At 43.9% G+C, this 24,587-nt stretch overlaps 1 protein-coding gene across 1 annotated transcript; it reads right to left on the minus strand.

Moving 5' to 3' along the window:
* Positions 1-1,981: 1,981 nt before the first annotated feature.
* coq8ab (coenzyme Q8A-b) lies at positions 1,982-22,592 on the minus strand. Its single transcript, XM_083633619.1, has 13 exons — positions 22,468-22,592; positions 22,207-22,273; positions 17,754-17,828; positions 17,408-17,533; positions 13,365-13,450; positions 13,122-13,262; positions 10,575-10,656; positions 10,294-10,387; positions 8,924-9,065; positions 5,980-6,087; positions 5,775-5,840; positions 4,236-4,322; positions 1,982-2,996 (listed from the first exon to the last, which is right to left on the minus strand). Exons 1-13 carry the CDS (start codon positions 22,588-22,590, stop codon positions 2,715-2,717), a joined length of 1,479 nt encoding a protein of 492 aa, XP_083489745.1. The 5' UTR covers positions 22,591-22,592; the 3' UTR covers positions 1,982-2,714.
* Between the last annotated feature and the right edge of the window lie 1,995 nt (positions 22,593-24,587).

Consider the following 24,587-nt stretch of genomic DNA (forward strand, 5'->3'; position numbering starts at 1 on the left):
TTGGTCTTTCTCTCTGACACACAGGAAGTGTTGCAGCACTTTGGTCTTTCTCTCTGACACACAGGAAGTGTTGCAGCACTTTGGTCTTTCTCTCAGACACACAGGAAGTGTTGCAGCACTTTGGTCTTTCTCTCTGACACACAGGAAGTGCTGCAGGACTTTGGTCTTTCTCTCTGACACACAGGAAGTGTTGCAGGACTTTGGTCTTTCTCTCTGACACACAGGAAGTGTTGCAGCACTTTGGTCTTTCTCTCAGACACACAGGAAGTGTTGCAGCACTTTGGTCTTTCTCTCTGACACACAGGAAGTGCTGCAGGACTTTGGTCTTTCTCTCTGACACACAGGAAGTGTTGCAGGACTTTGGTCTTTCTCTCTGACACACAGGAAGTGTTGCAGCACTTTGGTCTTTCTCTCTGACACACAGGAAGTGCTGCAGGACTTTGGTCTTTCTCTCTGACACACAGGAAGTGCTGCAGGACTTTGGTCTTTCTCTCTGACACACAGGAAGTGTTGCAGGACTTTGGTCTTTCTCTCAGACACACAGGAAGTGTTGCAGGACTTTGGTCTTTCTCTCTGACACACAGGAAGTGTTGCAGCACTTTGGTCTTTCTCTCTGACACACAGGAAGTGTTGCAGCACTTTGGTCTTTCTCTCAGACACACAGGAAGTGTTGCAGGACTTTGGTCTTTCTCTCAGACACACAGGAAGTGTTGCAGCACTTTGGTCTTTCTCTCTGACACACAGGAAGTGCTGCAGGACTTTGATCTTTCTCTCAGACACACAGGAAGTGTTGCAGCACTTTGGTCTTTCTCTCAGACACACAGGAAGTGTTGCAGCACTTTGGTCTTTCTCTCTGACACACAGGAAGTGTTGCAGCACTTTGGTCTTTCTCTCAGACACACAGGAAGTGTTGCAGGACTTTGGTCTTTCTCTCTGACACACAGGAAGTGTTGCAGGACTTTGGTCTTTCTCTCAGACACACAGGAAGTGTTGCAGCACTTTGGTCTTTCTCTCTGACACACAGGAAGTGTTGCAGCACTTTGGTCTTTCTCTCTGACACACAGGAAGTGTTGCAGGACTTTGGTCTTTCTCTCAGACACACAGGAAGTGTTGCAGGACTTTGGTCTTTCTCTCTGACACACAGGAAGTGTTGCAGCACTTTGGTCTTTCTCTCTGACACACAGGAAGTGCTGCAGGACTTTGGTCTTTCTCTCAGACACACAGGAAGTGTTGCAGCACTTTGATCTTTCTCTCAGACACACAGGAAGTGTTGCAGCACTTTGGTCTTTCTCTCTGACACACAGGAAGTGCTGCAGGACTTTGGTCTTTCTCTCAGACACACAGGAAGTGTTGCAGCACTTTGATCTTTCTCTCAGACACACAGGAAGTGTTGCAGCACTTTGATCTTTCTCTCTGACACACAGGAAGTGTTGCAGCACTTTGGTCTTTCTCTCTGACACACAGGAAGTGTTGCAGCACTTTGATCTTTCTCTCAGACACACAGGAAGTGTTGCAGCACTTTGATCTTTCTCTCTGACACACAGGAAGTGTTGCAGGACTTTGGTCTTTCTCTCAGACACACAGGAAGTGTTGCAGGACTTTGGTCTTTCTCTCAGACACACAGGAAGTGTTGCAGGACTTTGGTCTTTCTCTCTGACACACAGGAAGTGTTGCAGCACTTTGGTCTTTCTCTCAGACACACAGGAAGTGTTGCAGCACTTTGGTCTTTCTCTCAGATGCACAGGAAATGCTGCAGCGCTTTGTTTTAGCATGAGCAGCGATAGCCACCAAGGCTGAACAAAAAATAAATACATGTGACACCCGCAGAAACAAGTGATTTTGTTATATTTATATGCTGGAAGTGTAAATAATAATTTGTAATGCTCATGTTGAATAAACATTAAATTAATTATATACCTGAAGATCTAGATTTTGTTTTATGTATTTTTATATATATACATTATCTTGGCCCCTGGAATACAAGATAAGGTGTGTAGCTGCTTTGTTGTTGCAACTGTCAATTTATTTCAATTGACAAAGGTCAGATGGAATATATTATTTCCTCAAACCGTACAGTCAGGCACATCATTATTAGGCATACAGTATATCAGCTATAGGTTAACTACAGTAGGGATTTCAATTCATAAAAAAACAAAAAAAAACTTAACACAATATTGAAAACCAATGCTGTTCTGCTATCATATGATTGTTCAATCATGTTATTATTACTGTAATTGTTATTGTTGTGTCAGCTAGATTTAGCTAGACATATTTTCTCTGTGAAGCCCTCTGAGACATGCTTGTGAATTAGGGCTATACAAATTGACTTGACTGTGTGTACGCGATATTTGTAATCTGGATGTGATTGCTGGACAACATCCAAACAAAGGAGTTAACATGATTGCTGGAATATAAGGCACACAAATATGAAATGGTTCTTAATAGGGAGACATTGTCCTTATAGGGGCTTTATATTTTTTCAAATATAAATAAACGATAAGAGTAGAACAGGTGACAGACGCTCATCACAAAACTTGGCACGATACACTCCTACAGCCGATGGCCCAGGTTTGGACTTTGGACTTTGATCTGGACGGCGTTTCCCAAATCGTACTCGTCAAGATTATGCACGTTCAATCGTTAACCGATGAACAAAGGATGCGAGGAGATGACTAGTGTTGACATGCGTTCACCTCTCGCAAAGGTGACCGTCTCTAGTGGGCCGGGTCCTTCCAGTACTTGGCGTAGGCCTCCTGGAACATGTTCTTGCAGGCTATCTGCGCTCCGAGTTTGGAGCAGATGAGGAAGGAGCCGCCCATCTTGCGGTGCAGGGAGTAGGTTTCCTCCGGAGGCGGGGTGAGCCGCTCCCTCAGCATCACGGGGATCAGGCTGTGGATCCGCTCCGTCGTGCTCTGCGCGCCGAAGCTGAAGGGCTCCTCAGAGGAGAAGGCCTCACCCAGGATCATCACGGCGTCCACGTGGGCGTTCTCCATCGCCTGACACACACAGCACAGCGGCAGCAGCAGCTCATGAACAATCGTTGGAACAAGTAGGAGTACAGTACCTTTTTTTGGTAACACTTTCTATGAAGGTCACATTATAATGCATAATACCCTTTATAAATGTTTATAATCCTGCACGGCAACTGGTGTTGGGCGTAACGCATTACAAAAGTAACATTACATGTAATATATTACTTTTAGCAGTTACTCTGTCGTATACTTTATTATTATTACCAATAGGATTTCAGTAATATTATACCAGTTACTTTGCCCAAGTAACACATTACAAATTGTTTTTTTTTTTGTCAAAGCACATATTTAAATAAAGATACAATCATTTCCTAATCAAATTGTGTGTTTTTATGCAAATAACCACTATAGATGACAAAGGAAAATGATAGCATTTAAAGTTTTGGACAGTTTACACTGACTTGAAGGTGCTTTAAATTGTTTTTCAGGAAAGTAATGCAAAAGTAGTCTATACAGACAGTAAGATACTTTCAAAAGAAAGTAACTAGTAATATGTAGTATATTACATTTTGAAAGTAACTTGCCCAACACTAATGGCAAGTTGGCAACTCATAACAAGGTTTATAAACTATTATAAGTCTAGGACATAATGTATTACAAGTTCAGCAATCATAATGCTTTAATACCTCCATGCCAAAAAGTGACTACAGTGTTTGAAGGAAGAAGCTTGAGATTGAGAGAGCTAGTCACTTGAGATCTTTGATCTTTTGATCTTCAAAGAAAGTGTTACAGATACATATATATTTTTACAGATTGGCCACAATATGCCTTTGGCTGGTCGATGGAGTTCTTGATCAGTACCAATAACTCACTGACTACTTTACAGAGACGTGTCTCAAAGTTGTATCAATGTTGCCAACAACTCATCGCCAACAGGGGTCAGTACAGTTCATAATACTCCTGTTTACTAACTAAACATTTCAAAGTCATCAAAGTAAAAAGTTACATTGTAAGATCCTGTTGATCAGCTTTTCACCTTATATAGAGCATCAGAAAATAATAACTAAAATCATAGTAATTAAACATGAATACCAATTAAACAATGTATAGTTCAGAGAGGTAATGTTGATGCTGGTATTGTTCAATATATTACATCAATACACAGCAATTAATAGCGGTTAATAGTCAGACTTTTATTACTTTCATAGTGATTCAATATTAGTTTGGAAACCAGTTTAAAGAGGTAAAGGTTCTGCTCATCACCTTTGACTCGTAGCCGGTGAGGAACTTCATTTCTCTGGATTTCTGCAGCACACCTTCTTTGTCCCGTTCTGCAGCTGATTTGATAATCTGATGACAGAAGTTTAGATCATCTGATGACAGAAGTTTAGTTCATCTGATGACAGAAGTTTAGATCATCTGATGACAGAAATTTAGTTCATCTGATGACAGAAGTTTAGATCATCTGATGACAGAAGTTTAGATCATCTGATGACAGAAATTTTGATCATCTGATGACAGAAGTTTAGATCATCTGATGACAGAAGTTTAGATCATCTGATGACAGAAGTTTAGATCATCTGATGACAGAAGTTTAGATCATCTGATGACAGAAGTTTAGATCATCTGATGACAGAAGTTTAGTTCATCTGATGACAGAAGTTTAGATCATCTGATGACAGAAGTTTAGGGTCAACAAACTAGAAGGAGACTCGAAGAGTGCAGACCTCCGCCAAGGCCAATAGTCCAGTCTGCACATTTCGTGAAGCGGATCCGATCCGCCTCAAAATTTAATTGGTTCTTCTTCCTTGGCCCATGCTAGGCCTAGGAATGCTACACCTCACATGGCCAAGAACAGACAAACAACACCGAAAACATAACCTCCTTACTTAGCGGACGTAATAAATCATACACTATGTGAAACGCACGCGCGCACGCACGCACGCACGCGCACACACACACACACACGCACACACACACACACACACACACACACACACACACAATCTTATAATTTATTCTAATATGAGAATGTCGACTGATGAATTTTAGATGCGCCCCCCCAAAACATTAACATAATAAATGGAATGAAACAGAATGCACTAGACATTATAGCAAACGACCTTCCTAATGGTCCAACTTTCTAACCAATCTAACAGTTAAATGTATCTTTTGTTACATCCGCCAAGGGGAGGTTGTTTTCGGTGCCGTCTGTTTGTAAGTTAGTAGGATTACATCAAAACTACTGGGCTGATTTTCATGAAACTTGGTGGGAGGGTGTACTACTGTAGCATGGGCCAAGGAAGAAGCCATTACATTTTGGAGCGCCTCCGATCGGGCAAGGGGTCCAAGGGAGGGGGGCGGGGCTAAGGAAAAGGGGCTGTAGCTAGGGATAGGAAGAGAGAGAGTTGGGGTTCGAGGGGGGTGAGTAGGGGGAGTGGCTAGGTGTATCTGGGTGGTGGGATGAGGCGTGGTCAGGAAAGGGGGCTGTGCTAGGGAAAAGGGGCTGTAGCTAGGGATAGGAAGGTCATCGAGTCGGGGTTCGAGGGGTGGTTAGTGGGTGTGGCTGGGGAGATGTGGGTGGTTCACGGTTGGGGTTCGGATCCGACACACAAAATTAGCATATCAGAGCAGACTGGAGTATTGGCCTTGGCGGAGGTCTGCTAACCTGACTCTGCCAGATGGACGCGGTATTGTTTTCACAACAATACATGCACCTCCATACTGCCCCCATCTGGCAGAGGCAGGTTAGAGGTCTGCACCTCTACAGGTAGTTTGATTTGTGTTGGTTCAGTATCTCACTTCAATGTAGCTGTCGGTGAAACTTTTGTCAAATCCTCGCGTTGCCCCAAAATCCAATAGAGCAACCTGAAACAGAAGAGGTTGAAGAGACTTCAGTGCAATGGGAACTGTCGTATCTAAATATACATACATATATACATATATACATATATATATATATATATATCTAAATATGCATATTAATTGACTTTGAAGGCAAACTTACCTTGTGAGCTTGTGGATCAAAGAAGAAGTTGGACCAGTTTGGATCGGTCTGCATGTACCTGAACTCAAACAGCTCCCTCAAGCATAACGTCAAGATTTGCTCACAAATCTAGTGGAGAGAGAAAAGAGTGGAGGGATTAATGAGATGTCGTCAAATATGACAAAGTCGTTAATTTTTCAAACGTGGTCCTCCTGTACGCAAAACAAGATATGTTGCTTTATGTAGCAAGCAAAATCAGTATCATCCAGAGTCAGAGTCAGTTTATTTGCCATCTGCAGTAGAAACTACACTGGAATTGGGGAGGAGCTTAAAACATACATAACAAATCATACCAACAACATATAAAAACATTTAGATACCGTATGAAAGAGTAACAAAAGTAAGATAAAAAATATAGAATGAGACAGGTACACATGACATGTGGATAGGCCCGAGTCATCCTTAAAGTGCAGGATATTAAAGTGCACAATAGCAAAGTGCCTAATGCATAGAGTCAGTATTGCATGGTCAGATAACAGTATTTACAAGACATCTGATACAAGTGAAAAGCAACAAACAGGGTCTAGAATAGTCTAGACAAGTGCATAGATCTAGCATAATATAACAAACCAGTGGTTCTCAAATGGGGCTCCGTGGCACTTTGCCAGGGGGTCCGCGAAAAGTTTTCATGAAAATAAAAATAAAAACATTTTTTTTTGCAAAAGCTTCATAGTTCAATGAAAATATTGTATGCTTTAAATCTAAAATGGTTCATGGATTACATTCTAATCTAACAAACCTATCAATTTAAAAGTCAAGGACGTTACCGTGGAAACAATTAAGATTGGCCCAAAATCACAAATCAGAATGAGGGGGTCCCCGGTATATTTTCTATCTTGTCAGGGCTCCTTGGCTGAAAAACATTTGAGAACCTCTGACATAAACAATCCTTAAAACTCACTTTTATATGAAGTGTGAAGACCTTCTCATACTTGTTTTTTCTCTCTTCTTTGATATATTCTGCAGTGCATATATCTTTTTTGTCTCATATTTTATGTAAAGCACTTTGTAACATTGTTAAAAAAAAAAGTGCTATAAATAAAGTTATATTATTTATGGCATGCACGATTGTACGTTGGTGCACTGGCTGCACGTGCAACCCCTAATGATCATCAAAGACACAAACCATCCCCACAACAGCCTGTTCTCCCTGTTACCCTCAGGGAGAAGATACAGGGTTCCAAAAACACGCACAAACCGCTTGAGGAACAGTTTCTTCCCGCAGGCCACGAGACTCCTTAACATACACAAATAGTGCAGTAGCCGTAATGTAACGCACCGTAGCTGCTACAATTACGTATGTCTAATGTTTAATTGTATGTTTAATAAGGAATATGCTATTTGCACCTGTATGTCAAATACGCCGAATTTAAAACGCCAAGTTTAAAATGTTTAAGCATGGCTAAAGTATGCACAGGACATGTGCACCTACGTATGTGCAGTGAATATGCCACTGCCTCTGACTTGTCTTATCACTATACTGCCTTATTGCTTGTTGTGTCTCTTGTTGTTTTTGCACTCATATGCCCTGTTATATTTGTACTATGTTGTAAACGGAGTTCACAGCACAAGAATTTCACACGTGATACTTGTATCATGGAGTGACAATAAAAATCTTGAATCTAATGGCCAGATGATTTTTTATTTTATGTTGACATATAAACGATGCCGGGCGAAAGGGTTGAACATGGTTGTGCACTCTAGGGAAGAGCAGAGCAAGGAAGTAACCATTCTACACTAAAACGGATATTAGTGTGAGGGATATATACTGTATACCACTCTCATAACATGTGTGTATCACTTAGGGTGTCGAGTCATAGTCTATTTTTTTTATTTGTCTTTATTGAATGTTTCAAAACTGCATGTTTAACTAAGAATAGGCTAATGATTATTTCCACTCACCACTTATTTAATGTGGTTACTTTACTTTGTGGTCAAAAGTTTGGAAGGAACAATGCATGCTGGGAGATATGCAAATGTATTTGTCCAATGGCATTGCTCTCTGTCAGAACTTGCTTGGATGTCCTGATGTTGGTTTAGTAGCAAAAGTAAACACAAGTTAATAGCAGCATTCACTATAGACTCTTTAGTGAATACTTTCCACAAAATCATGAACAATGAAGAAAACCAGAAGGAATAGGCTACAGTTCCACTTTTACCAAATAAACCAAAATTGATATTCTGCGACAAGTTATATCATATCTACTAGCCTCTTCATTTTGCTCTCAGAGTGCACCAGATTAATGCATTTTACTTTAAAATATACAAAATTTCTTTGTCTACTTTGTCCCCCAGTCGGAGTCCTATTACCTTCTTGGTGGTGCAACCCCTGTTTGGAAAGCCTACAATCGCCTATGATTTATGGTGATCTGATTAAAGCCTGGATTATGCTTGACGCTTTGGCCGGCCGCACGGAAATGAGAGACACGGAATCCGACGAGGAAACGTGTGGAGCTTGTATACTCTGTGTGGGTTTCTGCAGGCGGAATTGAGCGCGAGTCTTGAAAACTCCACTTTGTCCGCCCGTCCGCGTCCGCGTAGTTACAAAATTCGGCGTGCGCACGGCCGCTCGAAAACCGTCCGCACGGAGCCTTGCGGAGGGGCGTGTCTGCTGATTTGACGTCACTTTTCCGCGCGGACACTCGCGTTCCTCGCTGATGCGGAAAGCATAATGAGACCTTAATTGTGTGAAGTGACAATGAAAGTAGAATAATGCAGAATGGTGATTGCTGGAAGTAAGCCAGGACTTGCTGACATGACTCAGTTGTTGTTTTTAAAGATGGCCGTCTCATCAGTTGTCTCGTCACCTTGCTGAAACGCTTCCAACGCCTGTGGCGTCTTGGCAGTGTGCGGGTGTGTAGAGCCTATTCTAAGCGGGGGCGTGGTGTCTGGACCTGGGCCGTACCTCGTTCCTGAGCTCCTGAGAGAGGTCGGTGGCCCGGTCCAGAGGGAAACCCGGCACCAGTGTTGTGGTGAGGACACGCTGGCCGCTCAGCTCCTCCACCACGTCGGGCACGTAGAAGTAAGGGTGATCTTTCAGCAGCTCTCTGGGACACAAACGGCAACGCAGTTAAAGGGCAACTTGTGCACAAACCAACCAATAGAAACGCCAATAGATATGTCACCAGCAGAGCAGTATCTTGGCACACAGCAGAGCATGTGAGCGGAGCGGAGCGGGGGGATTTTGGCTTGAGTGGTGAGCGGGGACCAGAGCGGTACCGGAGCGAAAGTTGGAGTGGCACCGATCACCCGCTCAGTACCGCTCAGTCCCGCTCCAGTTTCGACCACAACATGTTCGAAACAGAATGCATGCGTGGGCCATGTGCACGCCCACTATTTTCTTGCCAGCTGCTGCGAGACGAGAAGGAAGACAAACGAACATGCAGCCGACTCTGCTGAGCTCATGTTATTTGTAGTGAGCAATGCCCATTGCCCAGGCGTTTAAACGCAAATTAAAACACCCTGGCCTTTTTATCTCTTTTATTCTTTTGAGCGGAGCAGAGCGGTGAGTGCGAGCGGGTGAAATCTGTATCGAGCGGGGAGTGGTCTGGAGCGGAGCGGACAGGAGCGGCCGTGAGCGCTGGAGCGGGTGGAAAGGACCGCTCCGGGAGCGAGGAGCAGTAATTATCACCGCTCCGCTCCGCTCCGCTCACATGCTCTGGCACACAGGAATATACAAATCTATCAACACAAGGGCTACAAAAGACTATTGAATTCATAGTGATATCACAGCAGTCCGGTAGGTGGCGGTAATGCACTTCTAAGCTGGTTGCCAACCGCCAATCAAATCCAAAGAAGAAGAAGAAGTGCTATCACAGCATGAAAGAGGATGGCAAGAGACGTAAAAAAAGCGTAAAAAAAATTGCGGATTTAAAGAAAATATTTTTTCAATTGTTTTTTTTTAGTTTTGGTCCGAGTGAAATGTTTCTCTCCCGATTCTAAATATAGCTGAACCGTTTGATTTGACCAAGTAAAACAATTTTTTATAAGCATTTTACGAAATATCTATGGGAAAAATAAATGGCGGATGAACATCTCTGGTACAGTGCTGAAGCAGGAAGTGACGTTTACTTTGGCTCTCCATTAGTGCTGAGCACCAACAACGTCAACAAAGCAGAAAAGCACGCGCGCCATGACTTTCATTCGAAAGTCTGAAAGTCATCGCAATCACAATAGCTATCCGAATAAGAGATACTGGGTATAGATGGGCCCATACTGTGGAGTCATAACTAAGACAAGGTGACTGGAGTGGAGGCGTAGTAAGATTGAACTCACTGGAATTTGCGGGCACATTTGGCCTCTCTTAGGTAATCACACTCCAGCGCCAGCTCGCGGCTCATAACCTCAATCATGTGTTCGGGAAAAAGACCTGTGGAAAGAGAGAGTGCAGAGCAAAAGGGGGGGGAATAAAAAATCATGACACCCTGAGAATAATTAATTATTAATTAATTAATCATTCCCAGGCTGCATGTGTGGCTTAGTATATTGACATTAGCAGAGGTGATCAAACTTAGACGAGAGTAACAGTTATTGTAAAAATGATAACAGTGGGTTACCTTCAGGCAGTGCATTGCTTAAACTCAGAACAGCCATGATATTGTTCACGTCACTGTCGATACTCTTGGCAACTCCAGGGTACTAGAAGAAAAGGCAGTCATTGTATTTGATCACACTCTCTCCTTCTACGTTTCATCACTGCGGAAATAGCCTAAACCAGTGGTTCGGAACTGGTGGGGTCGCGGGGTCGCCATTCTGAGCGTGTCACGGAGATGTGTGCATGGGTAAAGAAAAGTTCAGTCGACAGAATTTCTGATGCTGCGCTTTTATTTTGAAGGACATACCATGACGCAGGTTTTTTGTATGTGCTCATTCAAGCATTTGTAAACATGGAGAAAGGCAAACACGACACAGACTACATTAAAACTGACGGGTTAAATGATCCCCTCCGGTCCTCTGGAATGGACAGTCCACTTTTTCTGTCTCTCCAGCAGCACTCCAGTCTGTCCTTTCACTTTTCTGTGACAAACTACTGAACACACCAAAGCACGCTACTCCACCTCCATGTTTATAGGGTCTATGCCAGAGGTTTTCAAAGCGGGGGGCGGGCCTCGCCAGCGGGGGCTCCAAGCAGTTTCAGGGGAGGCTCAATGAATGGAAGTGAACTAATATGACATTAGTTATCAAAAGGAGATCACATAGAATAGCCTAAATGTGTGTGATTATGTTAAAGAGATAGTCCAGAGAGACAGTCGTTTTGGGGAATTTTACCGTTTCCCCCACTTTCCCAGAGTCAGAAACTAATAAATGCAATATCAGGCTATCTCGGCTCAGTTGTTGAGTGTCTACGGGATCAAATAACAATCATCATCCCATAGGATCCAGGAATTGAGCGAGAGGGGGTGCCTTTTTCCAAGCTTTGTCTGGTGGGAAGCCCGCAGTCTCAGACTTTGAAAACCATTGGTCTATCTATGCGTTTAACGTCGATCTTGTGTTTGATGCACCGTCATGTTCCAAACTTGCAGCGTGAGCTTGTTTGCGATTTGAGAGAAGAAATGTGCATGATTGTGAAATCAATGATTTCACAATCGGTTAAGATGTTAAATCTCCTGTAATCTCTGAGCCCAGAAGGGTTCAAGGAAAGTGTAAGTGAAAATTCTTCATAATACTACAGTGCTGTTCAGTATCCCCTGATAGGGCGATCTCTACATTGAGATTCTGGAAACGTGATGAGCATCACCGGTTTCACTTAATTGTTTAAAAAGCATATTGTAATAATTGAAGATGAGTCTGAGATTAGTCTTTATTTAATTGGAGAAGAAAGACTTGATGAGCATCAGTTTAAACTTGTTTCAAAGGCATAATACTGTTGTGCACTGTAGGCCTAAAAAAAAAAAATCCGAAATTTGGGTCGCAACTTATATGACTAAGGAAACATGTGAGTGGTGAGGCTACACCAGTTGAGAACCACTGGACTAAACTATTTTTTGTTTTGTTTATTCTGTTCTGTTTAGTGCAATTTTAGATTTTTCAAATTACAGAATCAACATAATATGAAATAATTCCAGTATGATCACCATCCCCCCCCCCCCCCCCCCCCCCCCAAGCATCCAGACGGTCAAAACAGTGACATCAAGCAGAAAAGAAAAAAAAAAATATATATATATATATATATATATATATATATATATACAGTATATATATATATATGACATACAATTACCGTACTTAATTTAATTGGGGGGGCACAAACGAGAAAGAGAAAAAATGAAAGGGGGTTTACACTCGACTATCCTTATAAAATCATTCTTAGACTACTACAGCACTGCTCCAAACCTAGAGAGAATTAGCTTATGAAGTCTCCCAGTCTGTTATTTGGGTTAGGTTGTCATAGTAGTAGGTAAGAAAAGGCTTCCACACTCTTTCAAATCTATTTGCATTCTCCTTCAATTTGATCTTTCCAAGCTTAAAATAAAACATAATCTCCCTAAGGCCGTCTGGGACGGGATGGTGGCACCGATCTCTTCCAATAGACGCTTTTCACGGGGGCCATTTTGTAATGAGGGTTTCCAACTTCCAATCATGGAAGTTGGAAACCCCCATTAGTGTTTTGCTTGCACCTGTGTTTACCCTGCCTTTTCCACACAAAAACGGCCCCCGTGAGAATGGTCTATTGAGGAGGATGAGGTGTCTCGCTAGCAGTGAAAGCAACCGCAATAGACCCTTCTCACGGGGGCCATTTTGTGTGGAAAAGGCAGGGTAAACACAGGTGCAAGCAAAACACTAATGGGGGTTTCCAACTTCCATGATTGGAATTTGGGAACCCTCATTAGTGTTTTTCTTGCACCTGTGTTTATTCTGCCTTTTCGACCCAAAATGGCCCCCGTGAAAAGGGTCCATATACATTTCAGTCGGGCACGCTTCGTCCTCGGGCCTCAGTCCAAACAGGGCAGTAATAGGAAGAGATTGAAATAATGTCACTACGGGATTCAAACACCTTCTTCCAGAAAGTCTGAAGGCTTGATCAAGTCCAAAACATGTGCGACCAGGGTGCCGTGGTGCACTTGCACCGATCGCAAGTGGGATCTGCACTAAACTATGCTCACCTGGATCTTCATGGCCACGTCTCTGCCATCCTTCATCTTGGCTAAATGCACCTGACCAATCGACGCCGCCGCAAATGGCTTCTCCTCAAAATACTCCAGCTTGTCCCTCCAGTTTGGCCCGAGGTCGCTGCTGACGGCCTTCTGCAGAGAGTGAGAGGAGAGGGACGTGGCTTATCTGAATGAAGTGGATTGCTGACTTAATTAATTAATTAATTAATTGGCCTACAGCTCTCCATACCGTACCATCATCTGTTTATAGGGCATAAAGTCGGCACTCTGTCGAACACGCTCAAAGATTTTGGCCAACTGCGGGTTGATGAACGCATCATCTGAGAGAGCAGAAGGAAGAAAGTGAAACACACACCAGTTCTGTATCAGAATCACAATCAGAATAACTTTTATTGCCACAGTATGCAAGTTACATACGAGGAATTTGTCTTAGTGTCTGTATGCAGCGTAGCGGTCACATCAATATACAGGGATAAGAAGTAGGAAGATAACTAAAGACAATCACAAAGTTGCAAGTGCAATCAAATCGAGTCAATATATACAATATGTACATGAGTGGTGAAGTGTTCTGTGGATGATAAATATGAATTTACGTTGAATTTACATGAGATTTGCAGACTGAGTTAAATAGACGTTAAATAGGCAGTGGATTTACATGAATTTACAGTCGGAGTTAAATAAGAGTTTACATTAAATGTACATGAAATTTACAGGCTAAGTTAAATAGGCATTATTGGAGTATACGAAGCAAATAAGCAAACCAGCTTGATTCTAGGGGTGGCAAGACGCATCGATTCAATGATCAACGATCCAACTGCATCGACCCGCAGTGCAAACATCGATATTAATCGCTATGAGCCGCCATAAAAGAAATAAACATGATGCTTTTATTTTGGAATCTTATTCAAAAGAATACGGTACATTATTTTTCATTGAAATATCTAAGAGCAAAACAATAAAATTGTCAAATGATATTTTAGTAGCTTTTTTTTTTAACCGATTGTTTAAAGGTCCCATTCCGTGCAAAAGCTGTTTTTACTTGTAAATGCATATATACTGCTGTCATCCCTCCCTGTAATGAGTGGTCACAAGCTCAGAACTGCCACAGTTGGATTTGTCCCTATCCAGCTTCCCCCTGCAGTCTCCTTCAAGCCACGCCCCTTACACTCTGTTCCCGGGTTAATGTGATGTCACTCGGGTCCTTAAACATACTGCGCGCGTCTCTCTCACACAAGCTACCTGCACCATTTTGTCTATAGCCACAAAATTAACACTTCTAGCTGGAGCGACGCCAACTGTACGTGATCCAGCAACTGCGGAGGTGCATTCGGTAAGTCTAGGCATTTTGAGATGTCCTCTTTAGCGTAGCGTTGCTAACGTTAGTTGTGGACACAACCTAGCGTGCTGGTCCACAGACGCTAATCTGAATGGCCGCTGGGAGCCTGGGGCGGGCTCTCCCTCAGCGGCCAATGGGAACTGTTAGTTCTGAATATATTATAGAAACAGACCATTCTTGGGACGCAACGAGATGAGGAAGGGACAACTCCATCACAACAAACGGGGTTGCTATATTTTCGACAAATTAATCCAGAATCATGTTTTGTGGACCAGAGACACACGTTTTTAAGAGGTTACAGCTGCACGAATTGGGACCTTTAACTGATTGTGGGCATATCGTCTAATATCGATCGCAGGCCCCTGAATCGAATCGTATCGTGGCAGACTTTGTGATATCGTATCGTATCGTATCGTGGCAGACTTTGTGATATCGTATCGTGACAGACTTTGTGATATCGTATCGTGGCAGACTTTGTGATATCGTATCGTGGCAGACTTTGTGATATCGTATCGTGGCAGACTTTGTGATATCGTATCGTGGCAGACTTTGTGATATCGTATCGTGGCAGACTTTGTGATATCGTATCGTGGCAGACTTTGTGATATCGTATCGTGGCAGACTTTGTGATATCGTATCGTGGCAGACTTTGTGATATCGTATCGTGGCAGACTTTGTGATATCGTATCGTGGCAGACTTTGTGATATCGTATCGTATCGTGGCAGACTTTGTGATATCGTATCGTATCGTGGCAGACTTTGTGATATCGTATCGTGGCAGACTTTGTGATATCGTATCGTGGCAGACTTTGTGATATCGTATCGTATCGTGGCAGACTTTGTGATATCGTATCGTATCGTGGCAGACTTTGTGATATCGTATCGTATCGTGGCAGACTTTGTGATATCGTATCGTATCGTGGCAGACTTTGTGATATCGTATCGTATCGTGGCAGACTTTGTGATATCGTATCGTGGCAGACTTTGTGATATCGTATCGTGGCAGACTTTGTGATATCGTATCGTATCGTGGCAGACTTTGTGATATCGTATCGTATCGTGGCAGACTTTGTGATATCGTATCGTATCGTGGCAGACTTTGTGATATCGTATCGTATCGTGGCAGACTTTGTGATATCGTATTGTATCGTGGCAGACTTTGTGATATCGTATCGTATCGTGGCAGACTTTGTGATATCGTATCGTATCGTGGCAGACTTTGTGATATCGGCAAAAATCGCATCGTTGTCAAATTAATCGTGATCAAACGGGTGATTCCCACCCCTACTTGATATAGCAGCGATCAGGAAATCGTTTTTAAAAGTGCTGACGACTGTAAAATATGGCACAGGATATCAAATGAGGTCAAAGTGCATCACCGCACTGTAAGTATGTTGTGTAGAGAAAACAGACCTCAAGTGTCCCGCAGCCTACAGCCTACATTTCCCCCCCGTCATTTGCCACAGCGCACATGTAGGTGGGGATGCCTACAATAGCAGGACTGGATGCCTACAATAGCAGGACTGGTATGGCACTTATTGTGTTCAGCTGGCCCGGCCGTGTATTTTAGGTGGTGACATTTCCCCACAGGTCCGGGGAGGGGATTTAGTTTCACACAGAGTTCGGGGGGGAAGCAGCACCGGTTGACTGTCCCATTAAGGGGTTTGGCACTGATGAACGATAATATTAATAATAATAATAATATATATATATATATATATATATATATATATATATATATATATATATATATATATATATATATATATTTTTTTTTACAAAATGAATGCCTATGGCAGAAAATACGAAAGACAACGTGTTCTCCTCAATGAACTCTTTATTTCAATGTGTCTCCTCTCCAACACTCTGCTGTCCCCGGCGCATGCTGGTGTGAATTCCCCACGTTTAAAACAGTTTTGTTGGCACAAAGGCCCGTGCCCAGCCAGAAAACTAGACTATATGAAGCTCCACCTCACGTTAGTCGGCTGTGCAATTGAGTGGGGCGAGGAGCAACGAATTCCACCCTAACCTAGTCCGCAAAAAAAAAAAAATAATAATAATAATAATAACAATAATCGATAAGAATTCCACATGATCGATTCCATTCCTTAACGATCAATTATCAATTTTCGATAACTGATGAACATCCCTAGTATCGACTCAAATAACCCGGTATCAAGTAGTATTGAAAGTTCCCCAGTCAAACGATACCTGCATTAGATCCTTTTCGTACAAAGATCTAAAGAAATGAAAAGAAAAGAAAAAGAGTTCTTTGATTGAATGGCGACGTGTGATTGGCCCACGACCGCAGCAGCTACTACAACCCATACACGTCTGTGGTGGTGAAGGCCACCAAAACGTTCAAAAGTATAGCTAGCTATACTACACAAATAGGTATGGAATTAAATACTCTATTGGTATTGTTACGTGAAACGTCATTTTCGTAGCAGATCCGCACCGAGTTACTTTCTTGTTTTCATGAACACAACGCTCCCGCTGTACAGCGCGTGCGCGCATCTTGCCTCCGGGACGCAGGCACCAAACTGCTTAGTCCCAGGAGAGGCCTTTGGAGGGCGGTGTGTGACCAATAGAGGTGACGTTCTCCCTGTTACAAGTCACTCTACCATCCTCAATGACTAAAAAGCTGCTATATTAAGGTGAAAAGGTTACTGATTGGGGCTTTAAGGGTACTGGTACTGGTATCATCATTTTTTTAAATGATACCCAGTCCTACTGATGAATATGTATTTGTAGTGAGAGGAATGCATGTGGTTTGCTGTCCAGTCTACTGTGAGGTCTTGTAGTCATTGTGTCATGTTATGTACATTATGTACTTTGTGACTGTGAAGAAGTTGAATTCCTCTCCATTTTCTTCCCCCGAGCGAAGCGGTTCTGATTCATTCGAGTATTGCTGCACTGTACGTCTTTGGCTCGTCCTCACCTTGAATGCTGAGCATCTGCCCGATCTTAAGTGCAGCACCTCGGACTTTGCACAGTGTCCGGACGATTCTCTCCGCGTTGGCTTCGGACAGGAAGGCACTCGAATCCAGTATGCCTTTTTTATCTCCTGAAAAGAGAAGAAGAACAAAAATGCATCATTCAGTAAGGATGCGATGATATAAATCGGCTACTGATGATCTGATCGTTAATATTAGCGAATACCAGTGGAAAAGACTTTCTAATGTGGGATCAGGTATTGGGCCACTGATAACTCATAATACATGATACTCATAACATGCACACAAACACACACCCCTTTCTCTCATAAACAAAATCATTCACTTTACCAGCGTCCTGTTGGGACTTTAAACTCTTCTTAGCCACTTCGGCAATCGCCCCAAAGCCGAGTCCAACTGCCAGACCTGCAGAAAGAGGGGAAGGGGGAGAAAAACAAAAACATCAAGACCCCAAATTTCTCTGAACAGACTGACATCATTTGGAAAGGGAAATAAAAAAGCATCGACCTATAAAGCAAAGCAATGCATATTTATTTATTATTATTATGATTATTATTTATGAATGCTGTTCACAGCCTAGCACCTGAACATTAATACTGACCCATCATAAATGACCCACAGCTGTTTAGATCGGATAACGGCGGCATAAAAACGCAGGCAAACCTCTCTCTGGAGACGATGAAGATCAGAGTAATGATCAGGACAACAGTCCAAACCTCTCTCTGGAGACGATGAAGATCAGAGTAATGATCAGGACAACAGTCCAAACCTCTCTCTGGAGACGATGAAGATCAGAGTAATGATCAGGACAACAGTCCAAACCTCTCTCTGGAGACGATGAAGATCAGAGTAATGATCAGGACAACAGTCCAAACCTCTCTCTGGAGACGATGAAGATCAGAGTAATGATCAGGACAACAGTCCAAACCTCTCTCTGGAGACGATGAAGATCAGAGTAATGATCAGGACAACAGTCCAAACCTCTCTCTGGAGACGATGAAGATCAGAGTAATGATCAGGACAACAGTCCAAACCTCTCTCTGGAGACGATGAAGATCAGAGTAATGATCAGGACAACAGTCCAAACCTCTCTCTGGAGACGATGAAGATCAGAGTAATGATCAGGACAACAGTCCAAACCTCTCTCTGGAGACGATGAAGATCAGAGTAATGATCAGGACAACAGTCCAAACCTCTCTCTCTGGAAACGATGAAGATCAGAGTAATGATCAGGACAACAGTCCAAACCTCTCTCTGGAGACGATGAAGATCAGAGTAATGATCAGGACAACAGTCCAAACCTCTCTCTGGAGACGATTAAGATCAGAGTAATGATCAGGACAACAGTCCAAACCTCTCTCTGGAGACGATGAAGATCAGAGTAATGATCAGGACAACAGTCCAAACCTCTCTCTGGAGACCATGAAGATCAGAGTAATGATCAGGACAACAGTCCAAACCTCTCTCTGGAGACCATGAAGATCAGAGTAATAATCAGGACAACAGTCCGAGCCAGGTGCAAATTTAGACCATGGGGTGCCATGGGGTGGGGAAGGGTACTAAGTGGGCTACCCGGCGCTGACAGTTGACAACACATTTTAGAGTTGGGATTCCCCGGCAGGTCAGGCAGGAGCTGGCTCTCACACAGGTTTCACAGAGATTCGTTCCGCTCCAGATGCTACCACACCTTATTGTAATTCCATTCCTGCATGTACTGTATGCGAAGGACAGGTCAGCACTTCCCACAGCGCGCCACCGGCACTGGAAAACTGCTGGCAGAGGTTATGACCGAGGAGAAACGTCGTGCTTAGAGAATATCGTCAACTTATTCTAAACTCAATGTCAAAATGAGACTTTGAGAGAAGTAGATGAATAAATGCGGATCCCAGCTTAACGTTATTTGAGGATTGGAATATTGATGTAAATACATTTAAAAAAAGAAATTCTTGTTTTTGTTATGCAAATAGTTGTTGCACTTTTATCATTAAACCTGGGGGGGGGGGGGGGGTGTAAATATAAATTAATGATCCATTTGTTGGAGGTAACTCATTACAAAAGTAACATATTACATGTAATAATAAGTTCAAATTCAAGTTACAAAGTTCAAGTTACAAATTGAGTTACATTTGATTAAATCAGAGCACATATTTAAAAAAGATACAATCATTTCCTAATCAAACTGTGTGTTTTATGCAAATAACCACTATAGATGACAATAACAAAGGAAAAGGATAACATTTAGAATTTTGGGCGGTTTACACTGACTTCAAGACGGTTGAAATTATTTTCCGGGATGGTTCCGGGACAGCGATGTCATTCTGCTGCTGCTGTTGTTGTTTTGGTGAAGGTAATGCAAAAGTAGTGTAATAATAAGTAACGAGTTACTCTACACAGACAGTAATATTGTAAAGTAACTTATTACTTTCAAATGAAAGTAACTAGTAATATGTAGTATATTACATTTTGGAAGTAACACTGTTCATTATACATCATTATATTTATTTATATTATCGGTAACTGATGAGAGAAACTTCCGATCCACAGGTAAAAGCAATATGGAAGATGCAGGTTTTTTGTATAACCTTTATTTGTTCGGGTCGCACCTTTTTGCTGAGGCTGCATGTTCTTTCTCAGCAGCTCTCTGTTTAACATTCACAAAGTTACACACACACACACACACACACACACACACACGACAGCTGGCAGCCGGCCAGCACAGACGCTGTACTGTACTGTACTACAATGTCATGTACTGTAATGTAATGTTGCTATGGAGACAGTCCGCATGTCTGGGAACGCCCATACAGGCTGTAGAAACGCCCACAATAGACGCTGGGTTAGCCTGGGGGCGGGGTCAGGGTGGGGTAAATTCCCCCCGTTCTATCCATTCAGCAAGGTTAGAATTTAGCTGATAGCCCAGCCCAGGCAGACACGATCGGGGATTTAACCACCGCAGTAAACGCACATCTGAGCAGACGTCTTGTGTTCTGCTCTAGAACCCCCAAACCTGTAGTTTAGAGCCGCAGCACCGTCTTTTTGGTGAGTCAGCTCATGAGATATATCGGCGGTTTTACCCCACTCGCGCGCCAGCCGTTTCACATTTTGTGGGCGTTCCCAGACATGCGGACTGTCTCTATGGAGACACTCAAACTGGAAGTGCGGTTTCTGTACCATGTTGGTGATGGAACCTGGCTCGGAATTCAGTCACGACTATTGTGTGTCCTTCAATGACCGGAAGGAGCTGCTGCCATGGGGGGCTTTATCTGTGTGTCCTTCAATGACCTCAAGGAGCTGCTGCCACGGGGGCTTTATCTGGAGTTTTGGAAATGGACGGCAGTTTGGAAACGGGTGTGTTAGGCTGGGGACGGAGCAAGGGCGGTTTTTTGTTTGAAATAGGTTGGACGATCGCCATCTTGGACCAATCAGGAACACAGCCAGAAAGTGAGAGAGAGATTCATCTTTGAGAGTAGGCCTGGGTCCCGGTGTGTGTGTGTGTGTGGGGGGGGGGGTATATCTGATGGACAGGACAGGTGCATTATGGGATAGAATGTTAATAAGAATGTGTAGGGAGAGAGAGAGCGAGAGAGGAGAACTACGAGGAATATGAGAGTGATCCAAAGTCAGGTGAAATGAAGACTCCAAACCTGCCCCTAGGGGTGTGCGTGTGCGTGTGTGTGTGGTAATAGTATGGTATATGATGTAGTCCCCTTTAAAAAAAAAACAGTTCTGTATAAACATGCTTTTGCTTGATTTTATTTACTGTTCTTAAAGAGTTCTCATTGCTTGTATTTACTGTTGTTTTACATTCACTGTTTTCTTTGACTTGTTTTTTCTTTGACTGTTACTACACACGTCATTATTGCTTCTATTTACTGTTGTTCTTATCGTCTTGTTTGATTTTAAGCTTGTCTGTAAAGCACTTTTAGAAATAAAAAAAACACAAAGAAAAGTGCTAGATAAATAAGTGCGAAATCACAATAGCTGCGACCATGCGACCACCATCAGACGTTACATTCTCTGCACCGAACCCAAGCCTGGACCGCGGGCCGGCTCGGACCGGAAATATCCCTTCTACTCCTCAGGCCCGGGTCAGGCTCGTGGTCAGATATCTGTATAATTGGGGTAATATTTGGTGTGATAATCAGAATGTTATAACAGTGTAACCTTCAAACCGTATGTATTCATAAGACTGAACAGACAACAGGTATAGTTTAGATAAACGGCCAACTTAACAAGAAGAATTCGGGTTCGGGCCCGTAAATGCAGCCAATGGGACGGGCCGGTCCAGGCCCAGACAGAACGGGCTGGAGTCTGGCCATCTAAGCTCAAACACACATGCATCCATGCATCCACGCACGCACGCACACACACACACACACACACACACACACACACACACACACACACACACACACACACACACACACACACACACACACACACACACACACACACACACACACACACACACACCCCCCCCCACACACCCCCCCACCCCACCGCAAATTTCCGAGATGCAGGATGACAGGGGCATGACCCCCCCCCCCTGCTGTACTCTCCCAGGGGCGAAAACTGTGGCCGCCCAAAGGGTGGCCGACATTTTTGTGGACCGACCGACTGACCTACAGAGCTGCTATAGTCGCAGCTAATAAAGATGGTATGATCATGGTATGCAACGCCCTCTCAGACATGCTTGTGATAAAAACCCTTCTTTGATCGTGATCTAAACACGTGAAGTGAAGAATGACAGATATTATATTGGCGGGAGGAGCGTTCTTCCTACCTCCAAAATTCACCAGTCTCCCTATCCGCGTAACGGGCACCTTGCGCTCTCTGGCTCGTTCGCTGAGCTGGAACATAAAGGAAACGCACACAAATAACAAGATAAAGGACGAATACAATTCTTCCTGTGCAATGTTGGCATTAGACAGGACGGGTTATTATTACACAGTCAAATCTGGGTAGAACCACGTCCTCAAATACGGAGGATTGGTTAATATGAATCAAATATTGATTTAAAAAAGAAAAAGTTACGAGCGGCTACCACTTGCTTATGTTGCTTCAGGTCGTTTTTCTTGGCGTTTCTCGCTTTGTCGATGTCCTCTGTTGTCAGGCTTCCCACCGTGGGGTTGTTCTGGTTAAATGACCTGGCGTGTCCAGAAAACATTCGACTGGACCAGTCCCTTTGGTACTTGAGGCTCTTGGCGCCGGGTCGGCCCGCGCAGGTGGTGCCCCGTCCAGCGGCGTCGGTGTTTTCAGAGGCAGTGAAACGCGCCGCCATCGTGGAGTATCTGTGGGAGGATGCTCTGTGGAGGAGGCAGACATCTTGCCGATTCCTGAACGTCTCCTGAATGGGGGAAAAAAAAGAAAAGAAAAAAAAAGAGTGATTCGCATGATTCGGTGTGTTTACATTTTGCGCGGGCGCCACATTACTGCACCAAACAACCACCATCCGAATCTATATTTGACTTTCAAATTTTAAAATAAGATCATCAGACTGTGTCATTATCATCCCTCTCTGATACCATGGAGGTCAGCATAATAATGAGTTTACTTAACAGTTGCAGGTGTGGCCGTGTGTAAAACCTGGAACTGAAACATGACTTGGACTGCCAACCCGTCTAAGAATTTGGGGTGGTTTCCCCCTGCAAAGATGAAAAATGGCGGGGTGGGGGGGTGGGAGGGGGATTCTGATTCTGGCATGACAATGGCCAAATATAAATCGAGGTCACAGAATCTGATCTAAGGCGCATACCCTGTGACCGGGTTATCCTGGGTTCGAATTCAGCTCATTCAGACACTAAAAAACGCCACACATCACCATCATTCGTCTCACAAAACAGACACGATTGTCGCGGCGTGGACGAGCTCAGGACGTCAGATGGAGAGGAGGAGTTTGTTTGAAACTGGATGCCGTGCCCGTGGCGTGGCGTGGCGTGACGGCATCCCCTCTCTCACGGTCCAAAACGCTCACCGTGGCCAGGCCCGGGGCACGGCGGCCGCTCAGCAGCCTCTGGCCTCGGCCTGCTTGGCTCCTGCTGGCCACCTGCTGCGCCCAGGCCAGCCCCCTCTGCAGCAGCCTGTCAGCTGTCATGCTGCTGTCCTGTCCTGTCCCACCCCCACCACCACAACAGAGAGGGAGAGAGGGGGGGGGGGTGAGAGAGAGAGGGGGAGGGAGAGAGAGAGAGGGAGGGAGGGAGAGAGAGAGGGGGGGGGAGGGAGGGAGAGAGAGAGAGGGGGGGGGGGGGCGGAGAGAGAGAGGAGGGGGGGGGGGGGGGGGAGAGGGGGGGTGTTGATGGATGGGTGAGTGTTTTGCACAACAACAGATGGTTTCCAACAGGTGGACAGTTGTTGTCAACAGGTGGAGAGAGACAGTGTAATGGTTTTTGTGTGCAAAGTTGTATTTCAGCCGCAGGTAGGTTGACAGCCAGCCAGGCTGGTTTTAGCTCCATAATGCACCACCACACACTGTAAAGCCTGACTTAGAAAAACAGCCTGATCAAATAGTGATACAAGTGCAATATTAACTTGGCTGGCTGTGTGATAAGGAGAGCAGAACGGAAATACCGTGCATGGAAAAGTAACACTGAATAAAAACAATTAGGCTAGTATTTTATATGATTGTCTGGTGGTAATAAGACAAACTGTGACACAGAGAGGATAAATTGAAGTTGTATCTACTCACTCAGAAAACGCCAGTTAATGATAACATGGAGTTGAACAGCAGAAGTCCTCAGATGACCGTGACCACACAGCAGCAGCAGGAGCAGGAGGAGCGCACACGTTCACCTTGATTTGACTTGGACGGGCTTTGTAGAAAGCCTGCTGCTTCTACTACGACAGATCGTGAAGGACACGCCCGTCCCGTCCCGTCCCGCGGGGGGGTTTATACCACACGGGCCAATGAAGCTAAAGTCCAGCGACTTCTGCGAGTATCAACAAACCTCCCCAAAGGCTGCGCAGGCTGTCAGTCAGGTAAACAATAGCAGGACAAGCCAATCAGAGGCAGAGCAGGGCGGGACATGCCTTAGCCATCCTGGGGGAAAAGTACATTATTGCTGACGACCGGGCGCATGCTGCCTTCAGGACATATCGGAATTTAGACAAGAGGTTTCCGCTAGGGTTCAATCTCCTCCTCCTTTATGTTGATATATTGATGGATGT

Source organism: Poromitra crassiceps (genome assembly GCF_964638095.1).
Source record: "Poromitra crassiceps genome assembly, chromosome: 3".
NCBI classification, from domain to species: Eukaryota; Metazoa; Chordata; class Actinopteri; order Beryciformes; family Melamphaidae; genus Poromitra; species Poromitra crassiceps.

Coding starts and splice junctions, on each gene's coding strand:
- coq8ab (XM_083633619.1), bottom strand. CDS start 22,590: ATGTTTTCTGGACACGCCAGGTCATTTAACCAGAACAACCCCACGGTG. Junction 13,263..13,364: donor TGCCCTATAAACAGATGATG/GTACGGTATGGA, acceptor CACTCTCTGCAG/AAGGCCGTCAGCAGCGACCT. Junction 2,997..4,235: donor TCACCGGCTACGAGTCAAAG/GTGATGAGCAGA, acceptor TGTGTGTGTCAG/GCGATGGAGAACGCCCACGT.